Genomic DNA, 11,910 nt, shown 5'->3' with positions numbered 1-11,910 from the left:
TACTACTACTTCTTCTTCTCCTACTACTACTACTTCTTCTCCTTCTCCTTCTACTACTACTACTACCACTACTACTACTTCAACTACTACTACTTCTTCTTCTTCTCCTTCTACTACTACCACTACTACTTCTTCTCCTTCTCCTACTACTACTACTACTCCTTCTCCTATACTACTATTACTACTACTACTACTTCTTCTTCTTCTCCTTCTACTACTACTACTACTACTACCACTACCACTACCTCTACTACTACTACTACTACTTCTTCTTCTCTTCCATCTCCTCCCCCTCTCCTTCTCCTCTTCTCCTCTTCCTCACTCCTCCTCTTTTTTCTTCTTCTCACAGTCCAAACCCATCCAACCCTAAATTCCACGCGCATGAAGATACTATTAGGCCACCACTTGCAAGATAGAGTGTATGCCTCCCTTTTCCTGGATATTTTTCCTTCCAGGTGCTTAAGAACCTTATTACTTAAGAACCTTATGAGGTAGACAGCAGGCCAGGTAAATGCCACTATGAATCTTTAAGAAAGGGAGTACAATCTTGTGGAAAAGAGCTCGTCAACTCTGGAGAAATTCCCTTATCTCTGGTTTCATCAGTTAAAATTCTCATTTCTTTTTTACCCCAGCTGCAGCCTCCGCCAGTTTGAATCAGCTGAGAAAACAGCTCCCTCTAGCGTCCCCCTTTTGCCTTAAAAAAGTTTCATTCCGTTTTTTATATTCCCCTTTTCTTCTAACTTCTTTCCCTAATTGCACGCCTCCAGCACTGTCACAATTCCCCAAATGTAGGGAAAAAATCCAAAGATGAGCGTCTGCAGCCCCCGCCTGGATTCTGCTGCTCCAGGAATACAATCAAGCAGCGTATAAATCAACATCTTTATATGTTTTCCCCTAAGAAGTTTGGGAGTTTCAGTTAGAAAAAGAAAACTTGACAGAAGGGACAGTTTTCAAAATGCTTACCCACACTTGATGTTCATCGGCCAATGTTTGGGCATTTGGCACATTAGAATATGATTTACTATTTTATCTGTATGCCACCCAGCGGCTCTCTGGAAAGGAGATGGGACAGTTTCAAAATCTGATTAAGAAGATATAGATGGATGGATGGATGGATGGATGGATGGGGATGGGGGATGGATAGATGAGTGGGTGGGTGAGTGGATGGATGGATGGATGGATGGATGGGTAGACAGAGAGATGATTAGATAGAGAGGGGGGAGGAAAACAAAGACAGATAATATAGTGATTATATGGATGGATGGATGGATGGATGGATGGATGGATGGATGGATGGATGGATTTGGATTTGGATTTGGATTTGGATTTGGATTTGGATTTATTCAATTTGTAAGCCGCCCTATTCCCCGAAGGGATGGATGGATGGATGGATGGATGGATGGATGGATGGATGGGTGCGGGCGTGTGTGCATGCATGCATGGAGAAAGAGAGATGAGAGAGAGACAGTATAGAGATTAGATGGATAAATGATTATATAGATGGATGGATGGATGGATGGATGGATGGATGGATGATGGGTGGGTGGGTGGGTGGGTGGACAGATGAGTGGGTGGATAGATAGATAGATAGATAGATAGATAGATAGATAGATAGATAGATAGATAGATAGACAGACAGACAGACAGACAGACAGACAGACAGACAGAGACACAGATAATATAAAGATTGGATGCATGCATGCATGGAGAAAGAGAGATGAGAGAGAGAGTATAGAGATTAGATGGATAGATGATTAGATAGATAGATAGATAGATAGATAGATAGATAGATACACAGAGAGAGAGACAGACAGACAGACAGACAGACAGACAGACAGACAGACAGATAATATAGAGATTGCATGGATGGATGGATGGATGGATGGATGGATGGATGGATGGATGGATGGAGAGAGAGATGAGAGAGAGAGAGAAAATATAGAGATTGGATGGATAGATAGATAGAATATGACTCGGTTGTGTAGCTTTTGGGGAGAGATTTCAGGATTTAAAATGTTTGCAAAGAAGTAGAAAACAAACTCTGATCCACCAGCCTGTCTCTGAAACTCTAAAATATGCCAAACTGTTACTTATAGAATGGGGGGAAAAAAGAATTACGCCTGAATCAAAAATCTGATGATGATTGTTCTTATTTGGTGCAAAACAAAGACAACTCTTCAAGCAGGAGGTGAATATGGCTTTTTACTGTCACCAAAGAGGACCATGGAGGTTGTTTCATTTTGTCCTTTTGACTGCAGGCTCTTCAAACTGCATTGGTGAGTGAGAAAAGGCAATTAAAACATCTTGTTGGTAAGACACTTTGCTGATCATCTGGTTCTTTTATTTCTTGTCCATGGACCATCCTCCTGTCCTTCCTTGGCTGCCATTCCTTGTTCAGCGATAGTCCAGCTGTTCAGTCAATTGGGATTTCGGTTAAAAAAATAAATCAATCAATAAAATCACTTGCCATCATTAGTTTCCATGTCATGAATGAGAGGGTTCCCTTTTCTTTATTCCTTTTAATTCCTCAAATAAGTCTTGCCCATATTAGAAATTAGGTTTGGGTTTCTAGTCGCAAGGACCCGTCCTTCTTCTTCTCTACTTGGAGTAGCATCTTAGGAGGCTTCCAAAACTTGTTTTCTTTCCTTCCAGAAGGAAAAAAAAAAACACGAGAAGGTTGGCTTCCCAAGCGCTTCTCCAAAGCGTTAGTAGAGATGGAGGCTGGCCGTAGATCGGAGGGGATCTTTGAACTTGGCATAATGGCAGGTGCTGACACCCCCCTCCCCCCCGCAAGTCCCACGCGTGGCTTCTACGGAAGTCATGGAAACCAGGCCTGCCCATCAGTCTTCTTGGACTGGCCTGTCTCCTTCGTCACATGGGATGGACGGTGCAAAGTATCGTGCTTCCTGACTCGGTACTTCCCTCGCCATCTTCTTCTTGGGAGTTCCTACTCACGAGAGACTCCTTCGAATCACTCCAGGTGGAGCTGTACAAATCCGGGAAATACTCCAGTGAGTAAATGCTTCCGGTTTCATCCAAGTGGAGACTTTCGGAGGAACGGCTCTGATACACACAGCTGATGGCACTTTTACGGTTGAGGGTGAGCTCTGGCGGTGTGGAGCTCCGGACTTCACGCTCAGTCCCCATTGGTTTCTCGGGCACCGTCCATCCAGAAGAAGCCAACTGGTGGGTTTGAGAAGGAGTGAGGACAATCTTCGTCTCCACACAGTGGGTCTGGATGGTGTAAGATTTCACATCCTCCTCCTTCAAGGACCTTCAAGCAGACAAGAGGAAGAAGAGCATCACCATAAGATACAATTTTCTGCAGAACTCCGAGAGGAGAAGATGTTTCCACCCAGAGGTCCTCCCATGGACATCTGCCCCTGCTACATTCTCATCAGTGGTCCCAAAGCAGGCAGCATCAAAGCGACCTCCATCCCATAACGACAGATAATCTATTGTGTTAAGGTTGGCTTCACTGTGGTTTCTTAAATGTGGGTAGTCCTTGATTTACGACTATCCATTTAGTGACCGTTTGAAGTTACAAGAGCACTCAAAAAAGTGACTTAAGACTGGTGCCTACTGGCTGACTGCAATTTGGCAGTTCAAGTCTCACTGGGCTCAAGGTTGACTCAGCCTTCCATCCTTCCGAGGTGGGTAAAACGAGGACCCCGATTGTTGGGGGGCCAGAGGCTGACTCTGTAAACAGCTTAGAGAGGGCTGTAAAGCACTGTCAAGCGGTATATAAGTCTAAGTGCTATTGCTATTGCTAACTCTGCCCACTGTCAGGAGTTCGATCCTGATGGGACTCAAGGTTAACTCAGCCTTCCATCCTTCCAAGGTGGGTAAAAAGAGGACCCGGATTGTTAGGGGCAAATAGGCTGACTCTGTAAACCACTTAGAGAGGGCTGTAGAGCACTGTGAAGCGGTATATGTCTAAGTACTGTTGCTATTGCTAACTCTGCCCACTGTCAGGAGTTCGATCCTGACCAGCTGAAGGTTGACTCATCCTTCCATCCTTCCAAGGTGGGTAAAATGAGGACCCAGATTGTTTAGGGGCCAGAGGCTGACTCTGTAAAGCTTAGAGAGGGCTGTAAAGCACTGTGAAGTGGTATATAAGTCTAAATGCTATTGCTATTGTCCTCCCTCCCTCCCTCTCTCCCTCCCTTCCTTCCTGTTAGAATGCCACATTGCAGGCTAACTCACTGTCCACTGCCAGCAGTTCAATCCTGACTGCTTCAAGTTTGACTCAGCCTTCCATCCTTCTGAGGTGGGTAAAATGAGGACTCAGATTGTTGGGGGCCAGAGGCTGACTCTGTAAACCACTTAGAGAGGACTGTAAAGCACTGTGAAGCGGGATATAAGTCTAAGCGCTATTGCTATCCTGTGGAAACCACAACTCCAAAGACGTTGGAGGCCAAGTGGCTTCCTGGAAGCAGAAACCTAGAACATCTGAAGACCTGAATTGGTCCAGGAGCTAAGGTTGGGGTTGCCGTGCAGAAGAATCTCCCTGCCTGCTTACTCTGTGTTCACTGATGAATTAATCCATCCCGCCCATTCCAGTGGCCAATCAACAGCCTTCTCCAACTTAATCTCTTCCAGAAATGTGATGAGAATTGGAACATCTAGGAGTTTGGGCCAGATGTCTGTCCCTACACTTTTGGAGAATTTTGCCCTCAGAAGTCAGTCAGATTTTTTGTCCTATTTAGCAGAAATGGCATCTGGAAATGTTTTATGAAAATCAGATGCTCTGTTGGCCAAGCGAGGTGAAGTGAGCTTCCACTCCTTGTGGTTCAAAATGAAGGAGCCCAAGAAGTTTCTTCAAACCAAATCAGATCATTGGCTCAGCTCCTTCATGCTATAAAGACTATCCATGATGTAAACCATGATTCATTCCATAAGCCATACAGGCTGAGTTCTCACCCTTCCCCCAACAGCCGTTGGTGGGCGTTCATACTCACATGTCTTTACTGAAGAGTTTAAAGTGGAGGAAGAGGCACCCAACGACCAGAAAGATCAAGAGGACCATGAACAGACACATAATGCCAATGAGGAGATCTAGCTTGACTCTCTGCTTCTCCATGGAGTCTTCTAACAAGAGAAATCAAAGACACAACATGACAAACATCTAAAAATAGGAAGGGACACAGTAATCCTTCAAGCATTTCCAAAGACTTGGTTTTGGAAAGGGGAATAACGACTACTGACTGGAAGTGGTGGATAAGAAGACTTCTCTCTTGCGCTTTGAATATATGGACATTGTTAAGACAACAGTTCCCGCAGACCTGAAAGTCTGAGAAGGTATGGAAATATGGAACTCCTTCCTACAACTTCACCCAAGGTATGCACCAAACAGATGGAACCTTCAGAGCGATTCTGGGCTTTCTAGTCCTCCAGTGGACCATTCTGATTTGGCCTTAGAAATGAAGATATACTCCAGTGAAGTTCCATTCCTGCTGGCCTCATGGAAGACACATCATGGCACATCTGGCTAATTTCCTCAACGTTGTGGAAGGGATTTCTTCTTGACTTCCTGCAAGGGCCTTAGCCTTCAACTTGCCCCTGGTCTCCCATCCAGGAACTAACCCAGTCCCAGTCTACTTAGCTTCCGAGATCAGCTAATGTTGTCATCCGCTAAGTCTTGTCCCCATATATGTCTTTTCAGGAGGGACACAGGAAGCTGCATCCTTCCCAGCAGTGCCTCTGGGCCATCCATCCTAGGAATGTCAATAAGCAAGAATCTTCTCCTGCTGTATTAAAAAATGTTGGGGACTGACTCTTTGGATTGCAAAACATTTATTCAGCGAGGTTCAGTCCTGGCTGAATTTATATAAAATGTATACTAGCTTTACAGGAAGCTTCACCGACCAAGATTTCTGACGGAAGCCCCCTTGTTGGCATTAACAAAGATCTGATAGTGAGAACTTCTATAATCTTAATGAAGACCCAGGTCCCCAAATTCTTTAGGAGAAGGAAGCCATGACACTTCATCCCACGTCAGGTCAAGAGAGATCTGCAGGGTTATATACATCCTAATTCCATGTCCTCATTTAATATAAGGTTATCTGCTCGGCATATGTGCCACACCCATAAAACACAAGTGAAGCCCACAAGTGAGCCTCATCTTGACTTTCTTTGACCAAGAGCCTCAGTGGTGCAGTGGTTAGAGTGCAGTACTGCAGGCTCCTTCTGCTGACTGCCGGCTGCCTGCAATTTGGCAGTTCAAATCCCACCAGGATCAAGGTTGACTCAGCCTTCCATCCTTCCGAGATGGGTAAAATGAGGACACAGATTGTTTGGGGGCAAGAGGCTGACTCTGTAAACCACTTAGAGGGGGCGGTAAAGCACTGTGAAGCAGTGTTTAAGTCTAAGTCCTATTGCTATTGCCCTTCCTTTCTCTCCATCTTTCCTTCTTTCCTTCTTTCCTTCTTTCCTTCTTTCCTTTTCCTTCCTTCCTTCCTTCCTTCCTTTCTTCCTGTTAGAATGCAGCATTGCACACTAATTCTGCCCACTGCCAGGAGTTCGATCTTGACCGGCTTAAAGTTGACTCAGCCTTCCATCCTTCTGAGGTGGGTAAAAGGAGGACCCAAATTGTTGGGGGCAATACGCTGACTCTGTAAACCACTTAGAGAGCGCTGTGAAGCACTGTAAAGCGGTATATAAGTCTGCTATTGCTATCCTGTGGAAACCCCATCTCCATAGACGTTGGAGGCCAAGTGGCTTCCTGGAAGCAGAAACCTAGAACATCTGAAGACCTGAAGTGGTCCAGGAGCTAAGGTTGGGGTTGCCAAGCAGAAGAATCTCCCTACTTGCTTTCCCCTTTCGAGGTCCCCTACCTTGACATAGGTGTGGTCTTAAAAAGATGGAGAAAAGTAGGAAAGTATTGGAATAGCTGGTCATGGTTTCCTCAGCCTTGGCTTCTCCCCATGCTGACTTCATAGCGACTTTGTCTTGGAAATCCATGACACGCCCAGCATTCTTGACAACATTCTGACAGCATAATCTCTGCCCAATGGAGGAGAGAGGAAACCAGGACCTCTCGTGGCTGGAGAAGATCCCAAACAGGACATCTTCTAATAAGCCGACCTTCTTGAGGTGGCACCTATTCCTGCTTCTTCACTCCATTATTCCTCCCACTTCCTCCTCAGCCTCCCTTGGTAGTTCTCTGGTCTGTGGGCTCTGTTGCTGCTGTTAGTTGCGAAGTCATGTCCGACCCATCGCAACCCCATGGACCATGTTCCTCCAGGCCTTCCTGTCCTCTACCATCCTCTGGAGTCTGTTTAAGCTCACACTGACTGCTTCCGTGTCTCCATCCAGCCACCTCATTCTCTGCCATCCCCTTCTTCTTCTTTTGCCCTCCATCCTTTCCAGCATGAGGCTCTTCTCCAGGGAGTCCTTCCTTCTCATTAGGTGGCCAAAGTCTTTGAGTCTCCTGCTCAGGATCTGGCCTTCTAAAGAGCAGTCAGGGTGGATCTCCTCTAGGACTGACCGGTTGGATGGCCTTGCAGTCCAAGGGGACTCAATGCAGGAGTCTTCTCCAGCATCAGAGTTCAGAGGCCTCCATTCTTTGGCGCTCAGCCTTCCTTATGATCCAACTTTCACAGCCATACTGTCAGGCCTGCAGCCATCTTTTCTTTTGGATCTTTGGCCTGACACACTTCCTATTATTCTACTATGCCTTTTCTACGGTGGGAAAATGAGAAGGGGGATTATACAGAGTTGGGTGATATGTAGGTTAGGTTTTAGGTTAGGTTTTATTATTTATATTTGTAGCCATAACAACATTCTTTCTAGAAAGCCGAGGTCATCATCCTTTGTCTTTGCATCTCTGCTCCTGACTGGAATTGGATGGGTGGAAGCTGCCAGCATGGCAGGGGGAGATTGGCGTATGGGATGGACTTGGGGGTGTGGGGGACAAGTTCTTGAACTTTCAACTGGGTGGGGAAAACCGGGAAGTTTTCCCAGATGTGCCAACATGGCTCTCTTCATAAATTGGAACTTTGAGCAATACTTTGCCTCGGACTCTGATTTAATTTTGGATGGTATTTGGAACCCTGACACATACATTGCAATTGGGAAAGCCATAAGCCAAGGATCTATGGTTTCTCCCAGTTCCTTGGGCTCTACAAACCTACAATGCGGGTTTAAGGACCACAAGGCCAAGGTACATCTGAACAAAGCCATCGGGATGCGCCAGAGGATGAGAAGAAGGTCCCAACCCATCTGGTTCCAGTAAGAATTTGCTAAAATCTCCATCCACCCCATCTCCCTTTGGAAACCTTTGCAAAACGCCCCAGGAAGCCCCCAATTTTGCAATTCGCACACAGATTAGCATTTTAACACCTTTCTTCCCAAAAGGCCAGATGATGTTTGTGTCCTCCCGTTTAAATCCCAATTAAACTTTTGACCCTGGTCACATTCCAAAACCGTGGTTTAATGGTGGGTTGCGTTTAAGAAAAAGAGGGGTGCGTGGAGGGGGGTCTTTTGTTTGCACCTGTGAATTTCCCAAAGAGAATTCTCCTCTAAATCTTAGATAATGAGAAAGATTCCTTCCACTTTCTCTCTTCCACTTAGGCCGGCCTCCTTATCAGCTTATTCTTTCTTTCTTTTCTTTTTTTTCTTTTTAAGGACAAAAAGGGAAGGGCTTTTAATCCTTGGGGGGGGGAGGGGGAGGTGTTCCTTGTAGAATCGACACTCCCGGCTTGTAAGGAGATTCTGCCTTTTTGAAATAACCACTGGAGCTGTGGATTCATGGCCTCAGATTTAGATTTGGTGATGGGGATCATTGGCCATTCCCCCTCCCCGCCTTTTCCCCCAGTTACACACAAAGAGACACACAAAAACACAAAAAACACATACACACAGAGAGAGAGAAAAAGACCCAGAGAGACACACATACACACACACACACACACACAGAGAGAGAGAGAGAGAGACAGAGACAGACAGAGAGAGAGAGAGAGAGAGAGAGAGAGAAAGAGACAGAGAGAGACAGAGAAAGACAGATAGACAAAGACAGCGAGAGAAAGAGAGAAAGAGACAAATAGACAGAGAGAGTGTGTGTCAGAGAGAGTCAGAGAGTCAGAGAGAGAGAGACAAAGACAAAGAGAGACACAGAAGAGAGAGCGAGAGAGACAAACAGAGACAGCGAGAAAGAGAGAAAGAGACAAATAGACACACACACAGAGAGAGAGAGAGAGTCAGAGAGAGAGACAAAGACAGAGAGAGACAGAGACAGAAGAGAGAGCTTGAGAGACAGAGACAGAGAGAAAGAGACAAATAGAGAGAGAGACAGAGAGTCAGAGAGAGAGAGAGAGAGAGAGAGAGACAGCGAGAAAGAGAGAAAGAGACAAATAGACACAGAGAGAGAGAATCAGAGAGAGAGACAGAGACAGACAGAGAGAGAGAGAGAGAGAAAGAGACAAATAGAGAGAGAGAATCAGAGAGAGAGACAAAGAGAGAGACAGACAGACACAGAGAGAGAGAATCAGAGAGAGAGAGAGAGAAACAGGGAGAGAGATATTCTGCTTGCTTTCTTCTTTTAATTAATGAAAAAGCTGTTTAACCTACATTCTATATTTCTCCCCATTCAAAGTGGATGCTGAGCTGGGAAGTGAAGCCCACTCAGGGCTGATGAGTCTTTGGAAAAGAGACCACGAGGAAATCCCAGAAACCTAGGCTAGCCTTGAAAAATGGAAGAAGGCCACAGCAAACCACTTCCCGACAGTTGCGAGAAAACAAGGTGGATTTGATCATGACTTGCTCCAGCCCTGAGTTCAACCCAAAAGAGACTTGAATTTTACCCAGCTAAGCGGCCGGGGGGGGGGGGGGGGAGTAGGTGTAATTAAAATGCAGAATGCCAAATGTGATATAAGAAATAAAATGAAAGGGTTTGGAAGTGGGGGCCAGGTGGCTAAGGAAAGCTTGAAGCGAAGGGTAGGGAAGTTTTCCCAGATTTGGGGAGGCCGGGGGGGGGGGGGGGAAGCACCTAGGCCTTGGGTTCTGTTCCTGGTGGTCTCCTTTCCCTGGAAAATTTGCAACATTTTAGGCAGAAACCCACCTTGTTCCAGTTAAGACCAAGACTTGAGGAACCAGTCCAATAAAGTTGAAAACTTTGGATCTCTTGTAAGGCAGGGTAAACACATGATTCACAAAGGTTTCTTTGCACAGTTGGGCAGAGCAAGTTAACAAGTGTTGAGTGTGCGACACTTGTGTGTCAGCAGGGAAATCTGCCGATGGGGGAGAGAAAGAGGAAGAAGCACCCAAATTGTGTTTATGGCGGCTCACTTCAGCCAGTGGGCCAAACACCCTCGACCCAATTGGATCAGTTTGATTTACTTCCGAGGTTCCTACAGTGTTTTCCCGAAAACAAGACAAGGTCTTCTTTTATTTTGACCCCTGAAATAAGCGCTTGGCCTTATTTTTGGGGAGGTCTTACTGTTTTTGAGGTGCAGGAGGAGGCGAGCGTGGTCACCTCATGGCTGCTGCTATGTTGCAATATTTTGGGGGAGGGCTTATTTTAGATGCACGGATTCAAGAGCCCGATTGGGCTTATTATCCGGGGAGGTCTTATTTTGGGGAAAACAGGGTGTCTTCCCCCCTTCTCTTCCATGAGGCTCCAAGCTGAGTTCAGAACACCCCCTGGCCCGTTTCTCCTACAACAACCCTGTGAGGCTGGCTGGGCTGAGAAAGAGGGAGCATCCCCCACCCTAGGGGTGGGTGCACCTGCTGACAAGTTCACCAGGTAAGAGCAAAGAATTCACCAGGTAAGAGCAAAGAATTGAAAAGACGCTTTCCCGCAATACCTCCCTGGAATCAGAGGGCTGAAAGGGACCTTAGAGGTCTACTAGTCCAACCCCCTGCCCAAGGCAGAAGTCTTTGTGCCATTATTCAAGGAGGGGGTGGCGAGATCAAGTTCGCCAACCAACCCTCTGCTCCCGAACGGCAAGGAGCCCCCCCCCTCCTTCCCCAGTGCTGAACTGCTGGGAAAATGAATCTTGGTTTTCTTTGGCTGACCTCCCGGCTAAAGATTGTCCCAAATCGGCTTTTTTCAAGAAGCAACTGGACTTTCTTGTTTTTCTTTGAAGGCGTTTTGCTTCTCATCCCAGAAGCTTCATCGGTTCTGGCAGGATGGTGGGGAATGGAAGGATTGATACTCCTTGCAGACACCTGGAAAGGAAAGCGGTAAAAACCTGGCTATTCTGGCAGGCCTGGGGCTGTTGACCTCATTGTTGAGGTCCAGCCCCGGTTAGAATGCATGCATGCATGTTTTGTGATTTTACCTGTCCCTTTTCTCTTTTCTTATTTTTTTCTTTCTCTTTTCCTGCTTTGTAAGCCGCCTGGAGTCCTTCGGGATTGGGCGGCATATAAATTTTAATAATAAATAAATAAAGTTGCATCCTTTGTCATTGAGGCTGCTTGGAGGTTTGTCTGTGTCCCCCCTTGAATGGTTCAAATGGGTGCGGGGCCTTCTGAAAGGACCCTGTTATAGACTAGGGATAGATGATGAGTTATGAGTTATGAGTTATGAAAGTTTATTTATATGCCGCCCTTTTCCCTGGGGGGACAGGGCGGCTTACAACTCAAGGGGAGGGGAAAACAAACATTTAACACATAAGAACAATACATAATTAAAAAACACAACATTCATACCATTCGGGTGGGTTACAATCTTTAGCCCCAGGCCTGATGGGATAGCCAGATTTTAAGGGCTGTGCGTAAGGTCTGGAGGGTGGTGAGGGTACGAATCTCCACGGGGAGATCGTTCCAAAGGGTCGGAGCTACTACCGAGAAGGCTCTCCTCCCCGTGGTTGCCAGTCGACATTGACCGGCAGATGGAACTCGGAGGAGGCCTAATCTATGTGATCTAATTGGTCGCGTGGAGGTAATGATATCCTATCCCTCCCCCTC

The 11,910-nt window shown here is 46.2% G+C and overlaps 1 protein-coding gene across 1 annotated transcript; it reads right to left on the bottom strand.

Annotated features, from left to right (window-relative positions):
• Positions 1 to 2,189: 2,189 nt before the first annotated feature.
• Positions 2,190 to 7,244, bottom strand: LOC116515826. The gene is made up of 3 exons (XM_032228080.1): positions 6,837 to 7,244; positions 4,962 to 5,091; positions 2,190 to 3,274 (listed from the first exon to the last, which is right to left on the bottom strand). Exons 1-3 carry the CDS (start codon positions 6,961 to 6,963, stop codon positions 2,872 to 2,874), a joined length of 660 nt encoding a protein of 219 aa, XP_032083971.1. The 5' UTR covers positions 6,964 to 7,244; the 3' UTR covers positions 2,190 to 2,871.
• Between the last annotated feature and the right edge of the window lie 4,666 nt (positions 7,245 to 11,910).

The sequence above is a fragment of the Thamnophis elegans genome, chromosome 12, assembly GCF_009769535.1.
Source record: "Thamnophis elegans isolate rThaEle1 chromosome 12, rThaEle1.pri, whole genome shotgun sequence".
Classification (NCBI taxonomy): domain Eukaryota; kingdom Metazoa; phylum Chordata; class Lepidosauria; order Squamata; family Colubridae; genus Thamnophis; species Thamnophis elegans.
Note: the sequence above shows the minus strand (reverse complement) of the source record. Positions and strands in the feature narration are given on the sequence as shown.

Bases quoted from the DNA above. Each gene is read 5' to 3' on its own strand.
- LOC116515826 (XM_032228080.1), bottom strand. From the start codon at position 6,963: ATGGATTTCCAAGACAAAGTCGCTATGAAGTCAGCATGGGGAGAAGCC. The intron at 5,092-6,836 runs GTAGGGGACCTC...TTCTCTTGTTAG, and splicing joins AAGACCACACCTATGTCAAG to AAGACTCCATGGAGAAGCAG. The intron at 3,275-4,961 runs GTGAGTATGAAC...GTCTGCTTGAAG, and splicing joins AAACTCTTCAGTAAAGACAT to GTCCTTGAAGGAGGAGGATG.